Here is a 14,214-nt window from a genome sequence, read left to right on the forward strand (position 1 = left end):
GCTTCCATCAGAAAAACAAAAATTCTGGCGCAGCGAATGAGACGGGGATGCTAATGCCTTTAGCTTTGTTCAAGGCATTTCTACACCCTGGCAATAAACGCTGCGTGAGACACAGTGTGCTTTGCAGTCAATTAGAACCTCACCAGGTACATGCACATGTCAAGGGCTAATTTTGAACGAGCAGTACTACAGAAATGGGACTACAGGTACTTACTATTAACTCCCGATTTTCTTTGTCAAGAATTTGTAGTTGTGTTTCAAGTTCCACTGTAGGGAAACAAAATAAACAATAAGCATGTAATAAAGCAATCTACTGAAAAAGAAAACCCCTTTATTTTTATGATACAGATAACTTAAATAAAAGAAGAGACAAAAATGCACTCACCTAGCTTTGCCATCATCTCATTTTCGAGCTCATGTGCCTGAAATAACCAAGTGACAACTTAAGCCACACTTTCCAACAGGGACATTGTATGAAAGCGTCTCATTACAAGCAGTTTGTTTCCACAAACTTATGATTCGTTATGATAAGAATTACAGTAACCAAGGTCCAAGCATGGTGCATGGGCTATTACACACAGTGCTCTACAGGGCTCTGCAACTTCCCTGCCATGTTCTATAACATTTTTAGGCACATCATAAATCACTTTTTAATGGTCAGTTCAATTTGAACGTGTACTTTCGCATGCTGCATGACACATGAGGCACGCATATGCAGAGACAGAACTGCAAGGACAGCAAAATAAACAGGCCTCCAACCGTATGGCCTTCCACTAGAGCAAAAAAAAGTCAGGAGGAGTTGGTAAATGACAAAGGTGTTTATCAGCAATGCTTTTATTACATAAGTGATGTCACAGTTTTGGCATTGCCATAGTGACCATCTTGATATTATGACAATCAATAGAGTTTAATTTTTCTAGGCACATTTTTGCGTGACTTAATAGAAGTGCGCTGAAACAGACTCCTGACCATTGGAGAACACCGGATATGTTTGTTAAGAAGCCATGAATTTGCTCCAGCACTGCAAATTTTAAGTACAGCAAGAATGCAGAACTGTTTCAGCCTACATTTTCTTCTGCCTGTACACCTTGATTGCACTGGAAAAAACAACACAAACAAGAAATTCGAGGCAAGAGAATAGTGCTTACTCTCGAAATCTGGGCTTCTAGCTCGGCGACCCGGTCTATGGCAGCACTCTTAGTCTCAGAGTCCTCCATGAGGGCATGCACGTCGAAGACATTGTCGAGATAGGCTGAGATCTGCACTTTAAGTTCTTCACTCTCGGTCGAGCGCAACCTTTCTAGATATTCGTCTAAACCAAGGAAGGTAAATTCATACTGCAGATGAACTCGAAAGTTCATGTCGTCAACTGAGTGAACAACAATGTTGATGAACTGCATACAGGCAACCTGTAAAAGGAGTGAAAAACAAGAATCTTACACTCTGGCTACACCATTAAGAAAATTTGTTTGCATGATGAGTGGTAAGGTTTTCACAAAATTTTTGTTATCACTGGACTGTAATAAGCTATCTGAAAATGAAGGGCATAAAGCCAGTACCATTTGAGTATATCCTCCACGCAATGTGAATACAGAATTGATAAGGAATGGCAACACTGATTTCTTCAATGCACTCTTTGTTCCACTTGAAATCAACCTAGACTAACCGTTTGACTAAACATGTAATAGTTCATGCTAACAGACTTTCTATACCATGAATGTGCACAACAACATAAGTGAAAAATTGTTCTACCATCACGCCTAAAGGTACTGTATTTCTCCAATGCTCTTTTTCAACTTCAGCAAATATTTCATTTCTGGCACTTTCTTATGACAGTGCTATCAAAATGGGTAATTCTGTGCATACCATGAAGTCAATATTAAATGTCTCATAGTCCCGGAAGTCGTCCATGAGCGTTTTGAACCTCCGCGGTTCACAGCATACAGTCTTGAAGTTGTCAAAAGCATTGAGGATGATCTGGTGGCCACCTTTCACGAGGCAGATGGCAGCCAACAGTTCCAGCACCAGCGCTTTTGTTCTGAGCGAATACAAGCCGGGACAGAGACTGATCAGTGCATTATGACAGTTCAAATGAGATTACACACATTACGTAAAAGAAACATCACTTTGACACAGCAAGTATGGCAAAATTTGAGTTTATCAACCAATTTGGCATTCTAAGCAATAGACCATAGGCTCAATTTGCGAGTCCCAACTAACGCCAAAGCAATGCATGAGAACTAAGCAGTTGCACTTTTAGCTGATGTCTTGTTGAACTGATGTTAGAGATCCTTCTTCATTTAGAATGAGTTAGTCAATAGCCTTTGCCATCTGCTACTTCTTCAAATGCTAGCAGTGAATATCAAGCAAATTACTCTGCTCAAAACACAGAAACTATGAGATGTATGCAGAAAACATCATAATGATAACTGGCATAATGCCATACAAATCCACCAGGACTTCTATAATAAAAACCCGGTGGAAGGATAATACAACTTTATATTAGTATACAATAAAGAAAACTGACTCAGCATATGCTCTGAGCTTCACATAAATAATGTGCCGTGGCTTAAAAAGCAGAGCTTAATGGTTCGTGACCACAGCATAATATCATGCATAGAAAAAAAATAACGCCAAGGGTGACAGTTATTCAAGAGGCAAACCTATTAAATCAAGGGAAGTAAGTTCTAATGTGCATACTTACCGTAAGCTCTTGTGATTTAAACTCAGGGCTATGGAGTTTATTGCTTGTGTGTGTTCAATCACCATGTTGAAGCCAAACTGTAATGGAGACATGAAAAGTACAGATGACATACGAGCAAATATATCATGAGAAAGACTATTTCGGTAGGGTAGTTGGGAGCAGTGTGAGAGTTCGCAGCTGTCACAATAACAATGAAGTATGTTAGCTTGACTCCAGCATCGTAAGTTTCATATGCCAGTGCGCTTTGGCAAAATTTAACTGACTTCATTTGCCACACCCTCATTCAAAATAATCACTCAATTGCTAATCACTCAAGCGCTGCCGTTCTGAAGAATTCCAGTAAAAAATGGCATGCATTTTGAAACAAAGTAATCTATACTACATGCTTTCAGCCGTACAATAAGCAGCTCACAAAGAGTTTATGTAACAAATATACACACGAAATCTCGTGTCATCTGTTACTATTAAGTGCACATAAAATTGCAGTTGCATACACAAAGACGGTTCCCCATTTATTTACTGCACAAACCTTGAACTGTCCTTTCATAACGAATAACTTTCATGGTTTTAAAACGGCACACAAATAGCACTTATTAAACACACAAGCTCCGAAATATACAAATAAATAAAGCATACAAATGTACAATTAAATTGGAGAAAGGGAAGGATCGAACGGAGAGCGGAGAAAGACTTGTAAAACGAGGCAACGTTTCAACGCTCCACATGAGAAACCCGTATACCAAGTGCGTCGCCAAAGCGGGCTTCGCCGCATCAAGGGTCAGCTTGCGGTGAAGCCCACCGTTCCGAAACAGGCACGGTGGGCTTCGCCGCCGTGTCCCACCAACGCAGAATTGGCGGACTGAAGAATTCGAAGGTCCACTTAAATTAATTTCAATTTACGTCATAACTACTGTACTACAATTAAAGACTACAATTAATGTATCCTATGCTTTCCTTGGCCTAATTGCCTGTTGGATTTATCTGGCTGTATCTGTTAGACAGCACACGAATTCGGTATATTTTTTTGTAAGGTTATCAGGGTGTCGTTAAATAACGTGAGCGGCACAGTCCAAGGAAGGCATATCCAAAAGAATGCCATCTTCTGCCTGACTGAAGGTAAAGCGCTTGCTTTAGGCAAAAAATCGGGCGCGGTATAGACGCGCATGTATACCTTGTTGTTCATGATGGCGCGCAGGCACATGATGCAGACGTGGATGTCGTCCTCCGCCTCTCCCATGTGCAGCTTGGCCGCGTGCCGCGTGGCGCGCTTCAGGCGTGGTGTATCAACTTCTAGGATGGATTTCCGGCAGTTGACTGGACTCGCCGGGTAGCCGTTCTCGGAGGCCGTGGAAGACATGGCGACCTCGCGGTCGTACCTGCACACACGCACGGCCACAGGTGATCACCGTGCTACGCACGCTAAGGAGGAACTAATAATAATAATAATAATAATAATAATAATAATAATAATAATAATAATAATAATAGTAGTAGTAATAATAATAATAATAATAATAATAATAGTAGTAGTAATAATAATAATAATAATAATAATAATAATAATAATAATAATAATAATAATATAATAATAATAATAATAAAATAAACATCACAGAACAAAAAAGAAACAGAGGGGCCTTTACCAGATATTGAGAGGAACGGTGATAGAGAGCGAGAGAGAGAGAGAGAGCGTCCCGTTCATTAACTCGTCGTAATGGGATTTGCACTTTTCGTTGATCATATGAATGGAAAGTTCATATTATGTTCATATTATGAGCATATTATAATGTTCATAATACGAAGTTCGTATAATGCTGGACGATTAGTTAAGGAGGAGAATTAAACCTCCTCCTTAAGCCATCGGCAAAACTCGTATGTGCGCCGCCGTAAAAGTTGAGTTCGCGAGAAATGGTGACATGCGTGAGCGTGTAATATATTGTTACAGGTAGCTTGTTTAATAACTATTCACAATGCACAGCGCAGGGTGGACAAGATGGCGACAGTCCAGCAACAACCAGCAAGCGACGTCGTCTTCCTCTTTCATACAGCCACGCTGTCTGGTATCAATATAAATGCCCGAATGCGAAAGTATGACCAGGCGTTGGTACGACTCACCTCAGAAATCCGAGCTGGAACGTCAGGTAGTCAATGAGCACTTCCAGTCCTTTGTTTTGTTCGTCGAGAAATTCTCTGACCCACCTACAAAAGAAAAAAGAAGACGAGAAGAAGGTGTCAGAAGAACGACAGAGATAAAAGCGGAGGCTATAGGGTTGAGGCTTGGGCTAGTTGGTTTATGCTTGTAACAGCGTTGTTGTCGTGCCTTCTTCGCCTTGTGTCCTGTCAGAATTTTGCGCTGTTGCTTTCCCTGTTAATAGCGGAAGATAACGCTAGAAATTTACTCAAGTCTCGTTTCGAATTCTGTACGTTGTAATTAGTCTCATACATACGGCAAACGCCGCATCCCCGTATCAATGCGAGGTCCTTGTCCAAGTATACAAGGCCCAACTTTAGCGCAGTGGAAGTTTAAAACTTCTGTGACGTGGTGAATAAGGTTTCAAAACGATGTTGAGACAGCCCTGGTTTCGGCATGCTGAAAGATGTGGCGAACCACAACACGCGAGTCTTTTTTTTTTTTTTTGTCGCACTGTATCTAAATAAATATGTAGAATTTTTCGCCTTTGGATAACTTAGCGCAAAACAAAAAAGGAGAAAAGATTACACCATCTCCCGCTAAAGCGGACCATGAGGCGATGCGAAGGCGGAGCACTTGCACGATCGCGTTCCGTTGGCGTTCGCTGGGCATGCTACCGACCTCGCGTCGTGGAACGCGAAGAGGAACGCTACCCGCGTCGTGTCTTCCCTCTAGCCTGGCCGTTAATTCTCACAGGGCGTGCGGGGAACGCGGTCGACAGGCGCACGCGAGAGAGACAGCGTAGGAGAGGAGAGAGAGGGGGAGGGGACGCGCATGCGCTGGCCCTCATCGCGGCGCTGCGCAGGAGAGAATTTCGGCATGTCGAGTGGTCGAGCCCGCATTTCAGAGGAGCCAAGCGAGGCAAGCGCTGGACTGAACGCGCGCAGCGCTCTACCACTTGAAGGAGAGGAGACTAGAGGAGGACAGTAGCGTACGCGCCGTGAGAGCAGAAGCGAGAACGCAGGAGAAGCGCAAGCAGGTGCTGGTAGAGAAGTGGAGAGAGTAACGCGCAGCTGTTGGAGAGAGGGAAGGAGGAGAGTCGCGCATGCGTAGTGCGAGTGCGGACTACTACGCCACGTGCGGATTACATCGCCGCGTGACATACCCCCGAGCAAGAGATACTTCGCATCTAAAAACGTACCTCACTATATCCAGCCATTTGTTCCTTCGAAACGCAGCGCAGCTCTTTTTTATTTACAAGCGGTAAACCAGGCATGTTCCTTCATTATTATTACTTAACATTTATTTACGGCGTTCAACAGGTACCCTAGCTGTTCGGCGATAAGCAAGCTTTCTGAAACGAAAACAGCCTCCGGCAGCGTAGTCTTAATGTCACATATCGTCCCTTCACATGTGGGATGGTGACAGCAGGATTCTAACAGCATGATTTCTATTCTGAAATATGCTCACGTGCATTGTTTTTCTTTTTTAATAAAAAGGAGCAAAACGAAGAAGAGAACATTCGGCGTAGCACACTTACTCAATGTTGTTTGTCCTCAGCGAGATCTCAAGGTCTCGTAGGACCTGAGTGGATTTTGAGTCTCCCAACATTCGTCTTCTCTGAAAGGCAACAGGGGGCGGCGCCAGGCGACGTCAGTACACGGAGGACGCAGGATCACGCACTTGCACACACATGCCTGCTGGTAGCAAGCTTCGCACGAAGTTAATACACTATTCGGTAGGACGAGTTCGTTTATTGCGAGAATCAAATCTAAAGTCGTTATATTCTAATCGGTCAACTACAGCACTGTAATATTACGGAAAACCTACATGGCTTGTAGTGCTACCAGCTTAGCGCTATTGAAACTATAGAATCCATGATGATGAAAAAAAGAAAAGGTGGGGGAGGCCTCCCTCTTTCCTTAAACTGCAAATGCTTCTCTTTGCGTGTTTTAAAAGACGACGTGCACTACAATAAAATATTAATCCATCAAATGTGTTTTTTTTTTCTTCTAGACATTTTTTTCCCTATCTGAACGCATTTCATTACGTTGCGCCAACAAGACACTTCGCATCAATGCCTCCTAGTGGAAACGACTGGTGCTCGCCTTCCGACAGTGATTCTAGCCGCTGAAGTTCAATACCATAGTCGATCTGCTTTCTTTTTTCTTCACTTTCTCTTGCGGGTGATATCAACATACGAGAAATAAATTTAAGTGACAGAGCATTTCCCTGAAACTTGTAACCAGGCTATCGAACACCTATAAGTGCCCTCAACAGCGCTTTCCACAGAACCAGCTGTCGCCTTAGACACTCCTTAAATATAAAACAACCTCCTAACAAACACTAGAGTTGTACTTGTATACGCCTTGACCACGTGACCATACAGGCATTACACATCAGTAGGCCTTACAAGGAAGGCCTCGTTGACGCAACGTGACAAAAGGTCGCGCGTACGACTCCCTAAAAGACCGGCTGGGAGAACGATCGTTATTATACCGAGCTTGCAGTACACCGATATCACTCTCGCAGACGATATGCAACAGGAAAATGCAAATTCACAAAAACACAGTGCTCACAAAGTGTGTGTATGCATGTGTGACATTATACACAAGCACATGCACAGTGCTTACGTGCATATACGACACTACAAGGATCGTGCAGCCTACATCGACGACAAGATTATGGAGAAATGACATGCGCGTGTGAACGACATTACACCCCCCATTCTGTTATTACTATATGTTATACCAAACCAAAGACGAAGGAGAGAAGAACAGGCTGCAGGCATTTTGCAACAGGCAATAGCTAAACAAGAAATTATTTAGCAGCAGCTCGAATAAGCACTATGCACAACTTTGAACATGGTTCACGCACTGCTATCGCATTTGATGAATACTGTGTATACACGAGAACAGACTATTAACTTTCGGAGGCACGCACTTTAGCACGTGACGGAAATACATGTCGGAAAATGCCACTGAAATTTGAGATAACACTTATATTAGGACTGCGGACTTTGCGATTATCTTTCTTCGCCACAGACGCTTTGGGAACTTGTTAGCTGCCGTGCATAAGTCATTATATGCACGAAAATATGGCTTATAATGCATTAGTCCAGTTTTAATGCGAAATAGGTGGCATTTGTGATAGCTAACCTGAAACCTGTTCCTTCGCTCCTTCTTTTAAGTCAGTGCACATTCTCTCACTATGGAAGCGCTCGCCGCAAGAGGTTAAAAAGGTGTTGGCTAGCTGTTTCAAAGCCCGTTTCTGATCGTTTTGTCGTGCCTTTTCGTGACGCAACTATTTCGAGCAAATGATCGTAACAAAATCGCAAAAGTACGCAACTGAGAACACTGTCGCAACCATATTCACAAGAGATTGACCATTACATCAATGTTTATAATTTCGTCCAGATGCAACTATACCGCAGCTATTCTATTATGAACGCGGCTTCACGTCAGCCTCGTTCACAGCACTATATGTGTGCGATTAAATACTCGACCACTTGCGTCGAGCGCTCGAATCAGTCATCACTACAGCGCACAAACGAAAAACGTTATAAATAACTTGCACGAGAAAAAAAATAGTATTGCATGCATTATGCAACGTCATCTGACGCTGTGAAAAGCGAAGGCACAGGTATTCCCATGACAAAGGCATTAGTTGTTTTATTTAAATTTTATGGCTGTACTATCCCGATGGAAAGAAACGCGAACAGCGGAAAGCGTGGCTTTCGGCCCAGTAGAACAACTCCGATATGCCTTGACTGTCGCTTGGCGAATCTGTGCTTTCAGCCGGCGTCACCGTATAGCGCCATATAGAGCAAGATTATGGCGCTACGGTGACGCCAGCTGAAAGCACAGATTCGCTTAGCGACATTCAAGGCATGGTGTTCAACTAGGCCGACGTACACGCCTGCCGCTGTTCGTGTTTCTTTCCATGGCGATAGTATACATGATGTAGTATCTGAAGCGGCCTCACCAATGCTTTTCAGTAATCCCCTTCCCCTACCCCTTTTTTTTTCATGTCCCTTAGAGGGAATTGTGAAAGGAGAGATTATTTAGGTAGGTTTAGGAGATACATTTTTGGCAGCACAGCCCCAGATTCTGCATTAATTTCAATTCATCATCATTTTATCTGTCTTTATATTTTATATGTGTTTCTTTTTTATTGTTGCGAGCACCTAACTGTCAATAAAGGGTTCTCATGGTGACCGGTGCCTTCGCGCTCGTGAGTAAAACCGCATGCCCCCCTGGCTCACCAAACGAGCTTTGCGAGCCGAATGCACAAACAAAATGGAAACCCATGGATGCATGTGTAGTGGCCCGTCAAAACGAGCCGCATTCACAGAAAACAAACACAGTTCACATCGTCATTAATCTCAAATATTTACCCTCCACCGCTGGCAGTCCAAGGAAGAAGAGCATTCGTGTGGAATGCAGATATGCACAGATGTAGACAGAGAGAGAGAGAGAGAGAGAGAGAAGAGAAAGGCAAGAGGTGCGTTGCGTTACACAGTGCGGGCGGTTAGTTCCTTTCATGGCGTTCCACAAAACCACACGCACGGTACGCGTCTCATTCCAATGACGCGTATGCGTACACTCCAAGAAGACGCCTTCCCCCAAGTTAGTGTCCTTTACCACCACCGCACGCAAAAAACACCCCGCACCCAGTTAGTGAGGTCGATGCATGGAGGCAGAAAAACGCAGGCAGAAGAAGAAATGTATACCTGTATGGGTAACAATAATGTCGAAACGGCATCGTACACCATTTGATTATTTACCTTGGCGCTCCTGGAAGCTCGGGGATCAAGGTAGGTCTTTAATTTACGTAAGTAAAAGGAGGGGGGTTCTTTTGCGATCACTTTTTCCTATGCAGGGTGAAGGTGGGGGTCGAAAAGAAGGGCGAGGAGGGGGCGTGGTCGACAGATATGGCCAATGTACGTGGAGGGAAGGGAACAGGGCAGGTGGGAAACAGGGAGGAGGGAAAGGATGGGAACAGGGGAAAAAAGAAAGAGACAGAAATTGGATTAGTGCAAAACATAAAACGTCTCGTTCAATAAGACGTCACTAAACCACACTCCATTTCCGCATTGAGAGCAAGAAAACACTCGAAGGATAGCCTTTCGACAAGGTGAGACGCCCATTCAATAAATAGTCGCTCGATTACGTTCATCATCGTTCAAAGGGGAAGGTAGGTTAAAAATTTCAGGGGGGCAGCCGGGCCCCCTTTCTTTGGTGCCACGCCTATACAGACAGCGCGGTTAGGCCGCGATGCATTTGAGATATTGCGCGATTTCCACGTACGAAATAGCATTTTGTAGGCATTAGTATATTCGTCTGAGTTATGAAGGCTGGGCTTTCCTATTTATATTTGGAATAAAGTTACACTAAAACCCATCCTATAACTTGACCTAACGAATGAAAATAATTAAAAAAAGTGAGCCTGCAGCATGACAGTATACTGATGCCGAGAGGAAATACCCGGCCGCATACCTTACAACTTTACATATACTATTCGAGCATGCAGCACATGTCTGATCAGAAGTGTTTGAATATGAAAGCGACATATTTTAAGTGTCATTATCTTTAGCAGTGCCTTTTGCATTTTGTGCACTATCTTAGAGTGTGAGTTTACATAGCCTATAAACGGTTTAAGTGGCTTGCACTTGCATGGCACAATGTATATAGGCGATAGTGTCCATATTTCAGAAACCATATTGGTGTTTAAAATTAACCATTAACTAACATTGTTAGCTAAGTTAACTAATGCCATCGGCGCTTCCTCCAAGGCGTGATCTTCGTTGCAGCTTAACAAGATAACATATACGAAGGCAGATCCTTCACACAAACGGGACGGTCGAAATAAACAAAAAAACCACAGACCGTCAAAACTAACAGAGCAAGCTGGCGTTATATGAAAGGTGGCAAATCACACAGGCGCGTTAAGTGCGTAACAATACGTCCACCCGTTTCTGCCGTACTCCGACGTCGAGCCGCACTCTGTTGTGGGCGTGTCCAGCTGAGACCCGCGGCCAATAAGAGTGGAAGAGAAGTCACTTACTTGATCGCAAATCATGTCCCATTTTTTCTCGTCATCGTACTGCTTGAGCAGTTTAGCTTTGTCAGGTGGCAGATCCATAGAATTCTGCGAGAGACGGGGGAAAAAAGGGAGAGAAGGAAGATGAGAACGCACGTTAGTGGTCATACTGGATGACTTGGTAAACTTGGTAACCGCGCATGCTCTAAACCACACAACAAACGGAAACTATACAGTGAGAAGCGCAGGATTGAGAAAAAAACTGTACGCCATAACAGGAATGTGGCATAAAGCATGCGCATGCTTCGTCATGCTTCACAACTCGTTGAAATCCATAGTTAAGGTGGGAGCCCACGGACGGAGACACAATAATATGCTATAGATGTTGTACGAACCAAAAACAAATGCTTCAGACAGGCTGGCCGACGTTTCGATAGGTGTACCTATCTTTGTCATAGACACCCTGTCATCGTTGGCGTGTTAGTATTAAAGGGGCCAAGGATGACAAGGCGCCTGTTACAAATATATATACGTATACACCTATCGAAACATCGGCCAGCTTGTCTGAGTCACCTATTCCTGTTCGTACAACATATACAATTCGATGTTTCTCTTTTCCGGATGTATCACAGAATCTTCCGGAATCATAAAAGAGGAAATACGGGACTAATAAACTACAGCGATTGCTGTCAGTAAACATGCACACGCACACCTCCACGCACGCACACCGTCCATTCCAACGCGCGCATATTCTTTCCGCGTAACTAAATACAAAGGACATTGACAGCGTGGGCGTTCATCCATCCGTGGTGACCCACTTGGAACTTCCATCTTTCCAAGCAGCGCACACCGGGGAGTGCAGCGAACGCACGCGATTTCGCTGTCCGGCAAAGGGGCGCGCGCTCGGGCACGCTATCGGAAAAGCGCGCGGCGCAGCAGCTATGCAGAAAGTGACGCGCAGAGAGGGAACTGTGAAAGATTGGGACACGCGACGACGAGCAATTTTTCCCACCAGCCCGACCGTGCCGCTGCAGGAGTGGACGGGGTCGGAGGCCGCCGACCGACCGACCGACCGACTTTCATTCACCTCCCGATCAGTCAACTTTTCGTGTCGCCGAGGCCAAGCGCACGCGGTCGGCACCGCCCCTCGCGGATTTGCGGAGGACGGCCGCCACAAATCCGCGACCGCAGGTCCGCACGACGAATGGCGTTGGATTACGGAAGCCGTGGGATCACGACGCTCGCCATTGGGCCTGAGCAGGATTGGAACGGAAAAGAGATATCACGGAAAACTAGGTGTGCGTGCGTGCGTGCGTGCGTGCGTGCGTGCATGCGTGCGCGCGTGTGAGTGAGTGTGCGCGCATACTCTCAGTTCAGCCTCGCCACGGAGCAAATGCGCAACAATGCAAAGCTCACGTATCGCGCACAGCATCTTAGTTTGAGTTTACGTTGTAATTGCATCGAACATATCGGCTTAATTGTGGCGTATCGGCGGTATACCGAGGTGCCGAGAGCGCAAGCAATGCAGTTCCAGCGAAAACAATATTCTGCGCCTTTACCACGCTGCGCGGGCAACTCTGGAGGCGTTATTTGTACAGACGAGGCAAACGAGCCAGGGGTGGATACAAAGAGATTGAGCTGATCCTGCAGGCGCCGTAAGGAGAAGTCCTTCAATACGAGGCTCTATCTGTATCGGTTATGGCACAGGAAGAACGACAAACATTTCCGCAATAACGGCAGAACAGGATGGAGAGAGAGAAGGAAGCCGGGGGTGTGTCGCGACATGGCTCGCTGTACCAAGAAGAAGCCCGACACGCACACGGGGCGCAATTTCCGGCTGCAGGACCACCGGAGGTCGCCGCGCCTCTGATATGCGCGCACGCACGCACAAACGCACGCGCCGACATCCCAGCAGGACACGCGATGTCGGACCCGGCATGCATGCGCAGCGGCAACATAAACTATATGAGAATACACAGCTGGAGGAGGCAGGAAGGATTAATACAGTTAATCGTTGTATAGTACGGGCTTACCCTTTACCGTAAAGAATGAGACAGAAAGCGAAATACACCCGGCCAGCGACTCCAGCACTATTCAGGGCGAAAGCTGCGCTTGCTACATTCGCCTGCACCTTCAATTTCAGATGAGCTGTTGTAAATATCAGTGTTTTGTAGTTCCTTTTATAACACTGCATTGGCAATAACGATGAGCTAAGTGCGAGATTGGGCAGATTCCCGCGAGCGTCTTCGTTTGTCCCTCCGTTCTCTGTTCGTTTATAACCTAAACCATGACACTTATAGTTCTACAGAACGTCGTAGTAAACGCCTGCATTGAAGATATACAATACAATGTGGACAACTGCACGTGACGGATAGACTCGTGTTCTGGTGGTGCAAAGCCCTCATTCGAGCAGACTTAAAAGTAACGGCAGCGCCTAACGTGCGCTGTGCGGCTGCGGACAGCAATGCCTGCAGTAGAGATCTGCACGGTGACACCAGCTCGGCCGCAAACAGTAGACGAAGTTCGATAACATAATGTTGAAAGCCGCATGGGCTAGTTCGTGATTGATCATACCGTACAGGTGAAGCGGTGCACTTTGACGAGGACAAAAGGGACAAGAGTGCGAGTGTCGTGTCTTGCTTGTCCCTTTTGTCCTCGTCAAAGTGCGATATACTTCACGCACACGGTACGATGTCCGACGAAGAAAGTATTTTCCTTTCTCTCTTCCAGACGGATAACTTAAATGAGCGATTGTCTGTCGTGAACAAATTTGTTACGCTTATGCTTAAGCGAGAGTTGACCTGCCCTCGTCGACGATGAGAGTGACACACAGCTTGAACCGCCACGAGGGTCGTTCGAGCTGGGAAAGTAAACAACCGGAGCTGAACAAGTCGAGGGAGTTGACACACACACACACACGTATATATATATATATATATATATATATATATATATATATATATATATATATATATATATATATATATATATATATATATATATATATATATATATATATATTGCCATAACGCTTAGCGCACCAGACACCCAACTATATAGCGCCCAAGCACTGGTGGCGCACCCCACCCGGACGTTCATCTTGCGCTATCTTTACGAGCTGCCCGCCGCAGGCACGACGCCGCACGGACAGACACCCTTGGCGCCTCTATGGTGCGCGCCAGGGGCAGGCCAAACAGAACGCACCCTGTCACAGATACAAAGACCAAGCGAGCTCTCTGTAGAGCGTTGGCTGCGTTGGTCCCTCTTCCTCAATTCCCCCCCCCCCCCCTTCATACACACACACGTATACTCGGTCACAAGCGTGTACAAGAGAAAG

At 45.2% G+C, this 14,214-nt stretch overlaps 1 protein-coding gene across 2 annotated transcripts in view; it reads right to left on the reverse strand.

The window, feature by feature from the left end:
- Window positions 1–11,059, reverse strand: part of LOC119387794 (formin-like protein) — a 38,703-nt gene extending 27,644 nt beyond the window's left edge. Inside the window, exons 1-10 of one of the 2 annotated variants that reach the window (XM_037655306.2) lie at window positions 10,902–11,059; window positions 9,568–9,708; window positions 6,376–6,455; window positions 4,820–4,903; window positions 3,876–4,080; window positions 2,705–2,781; window positions 1,867–2,038; window positions 1,149–1,409; window positions 386–422; window positions 215–267 (exon numbers count right to left, since the gene is read on the reverse strand). In XM_037655306.2, the coding sequence (XP_037511234.2) occupies window positions 215–267; window positions 386–422; window positions 1,149–1,409; window positions 1,867–2,038; window positions 2,705–2,781; window positions 3,876–4,080; window positions 4,820–4,903; window positions 6,376–6,455; window positions 9,568–9,708; window positions 10,902–11,045 (1,254 nt within the window). In that variant the 5' untranslated portion in view covers window positions 11,046–11,059. The remainder of the gene's footprint in view (window positions 1–214; window positions 268–385; window positions 423–1,148; window positions 1,410–1,866; window positions 2,039–2,704; window positions 2,782–3,875; window positions 4,081–4,819; window positions 4,904–6,375; window positions 6,456–9,567; window positions 9,709–10,901) is intronic. The other variant, XM_037655307.2, reaches the window with a different exon arrangement.
- Between the last annotated feature and the right edge of the window lie 3,155 nt (window positions 11,060–14,214).

The sequence above is a fragment of the Rhipicephalus sanguineus genome, chromosome 3 (assembly GCF_013339695.2).
Source record: "Rhipicephalus sanguineus isolate Rsan-2018 chromosome 3, BIME_Rsan_1.4, whole genome shotgun sequence".
NCBI classification, from domain to species: domain Eukaryota; kingdom Metazoa; phylum Arthropoda; class Arachnida; order Ixodida; family Ixodidae; genus Rhipicephalus; species Rhipicephalus sanguineus.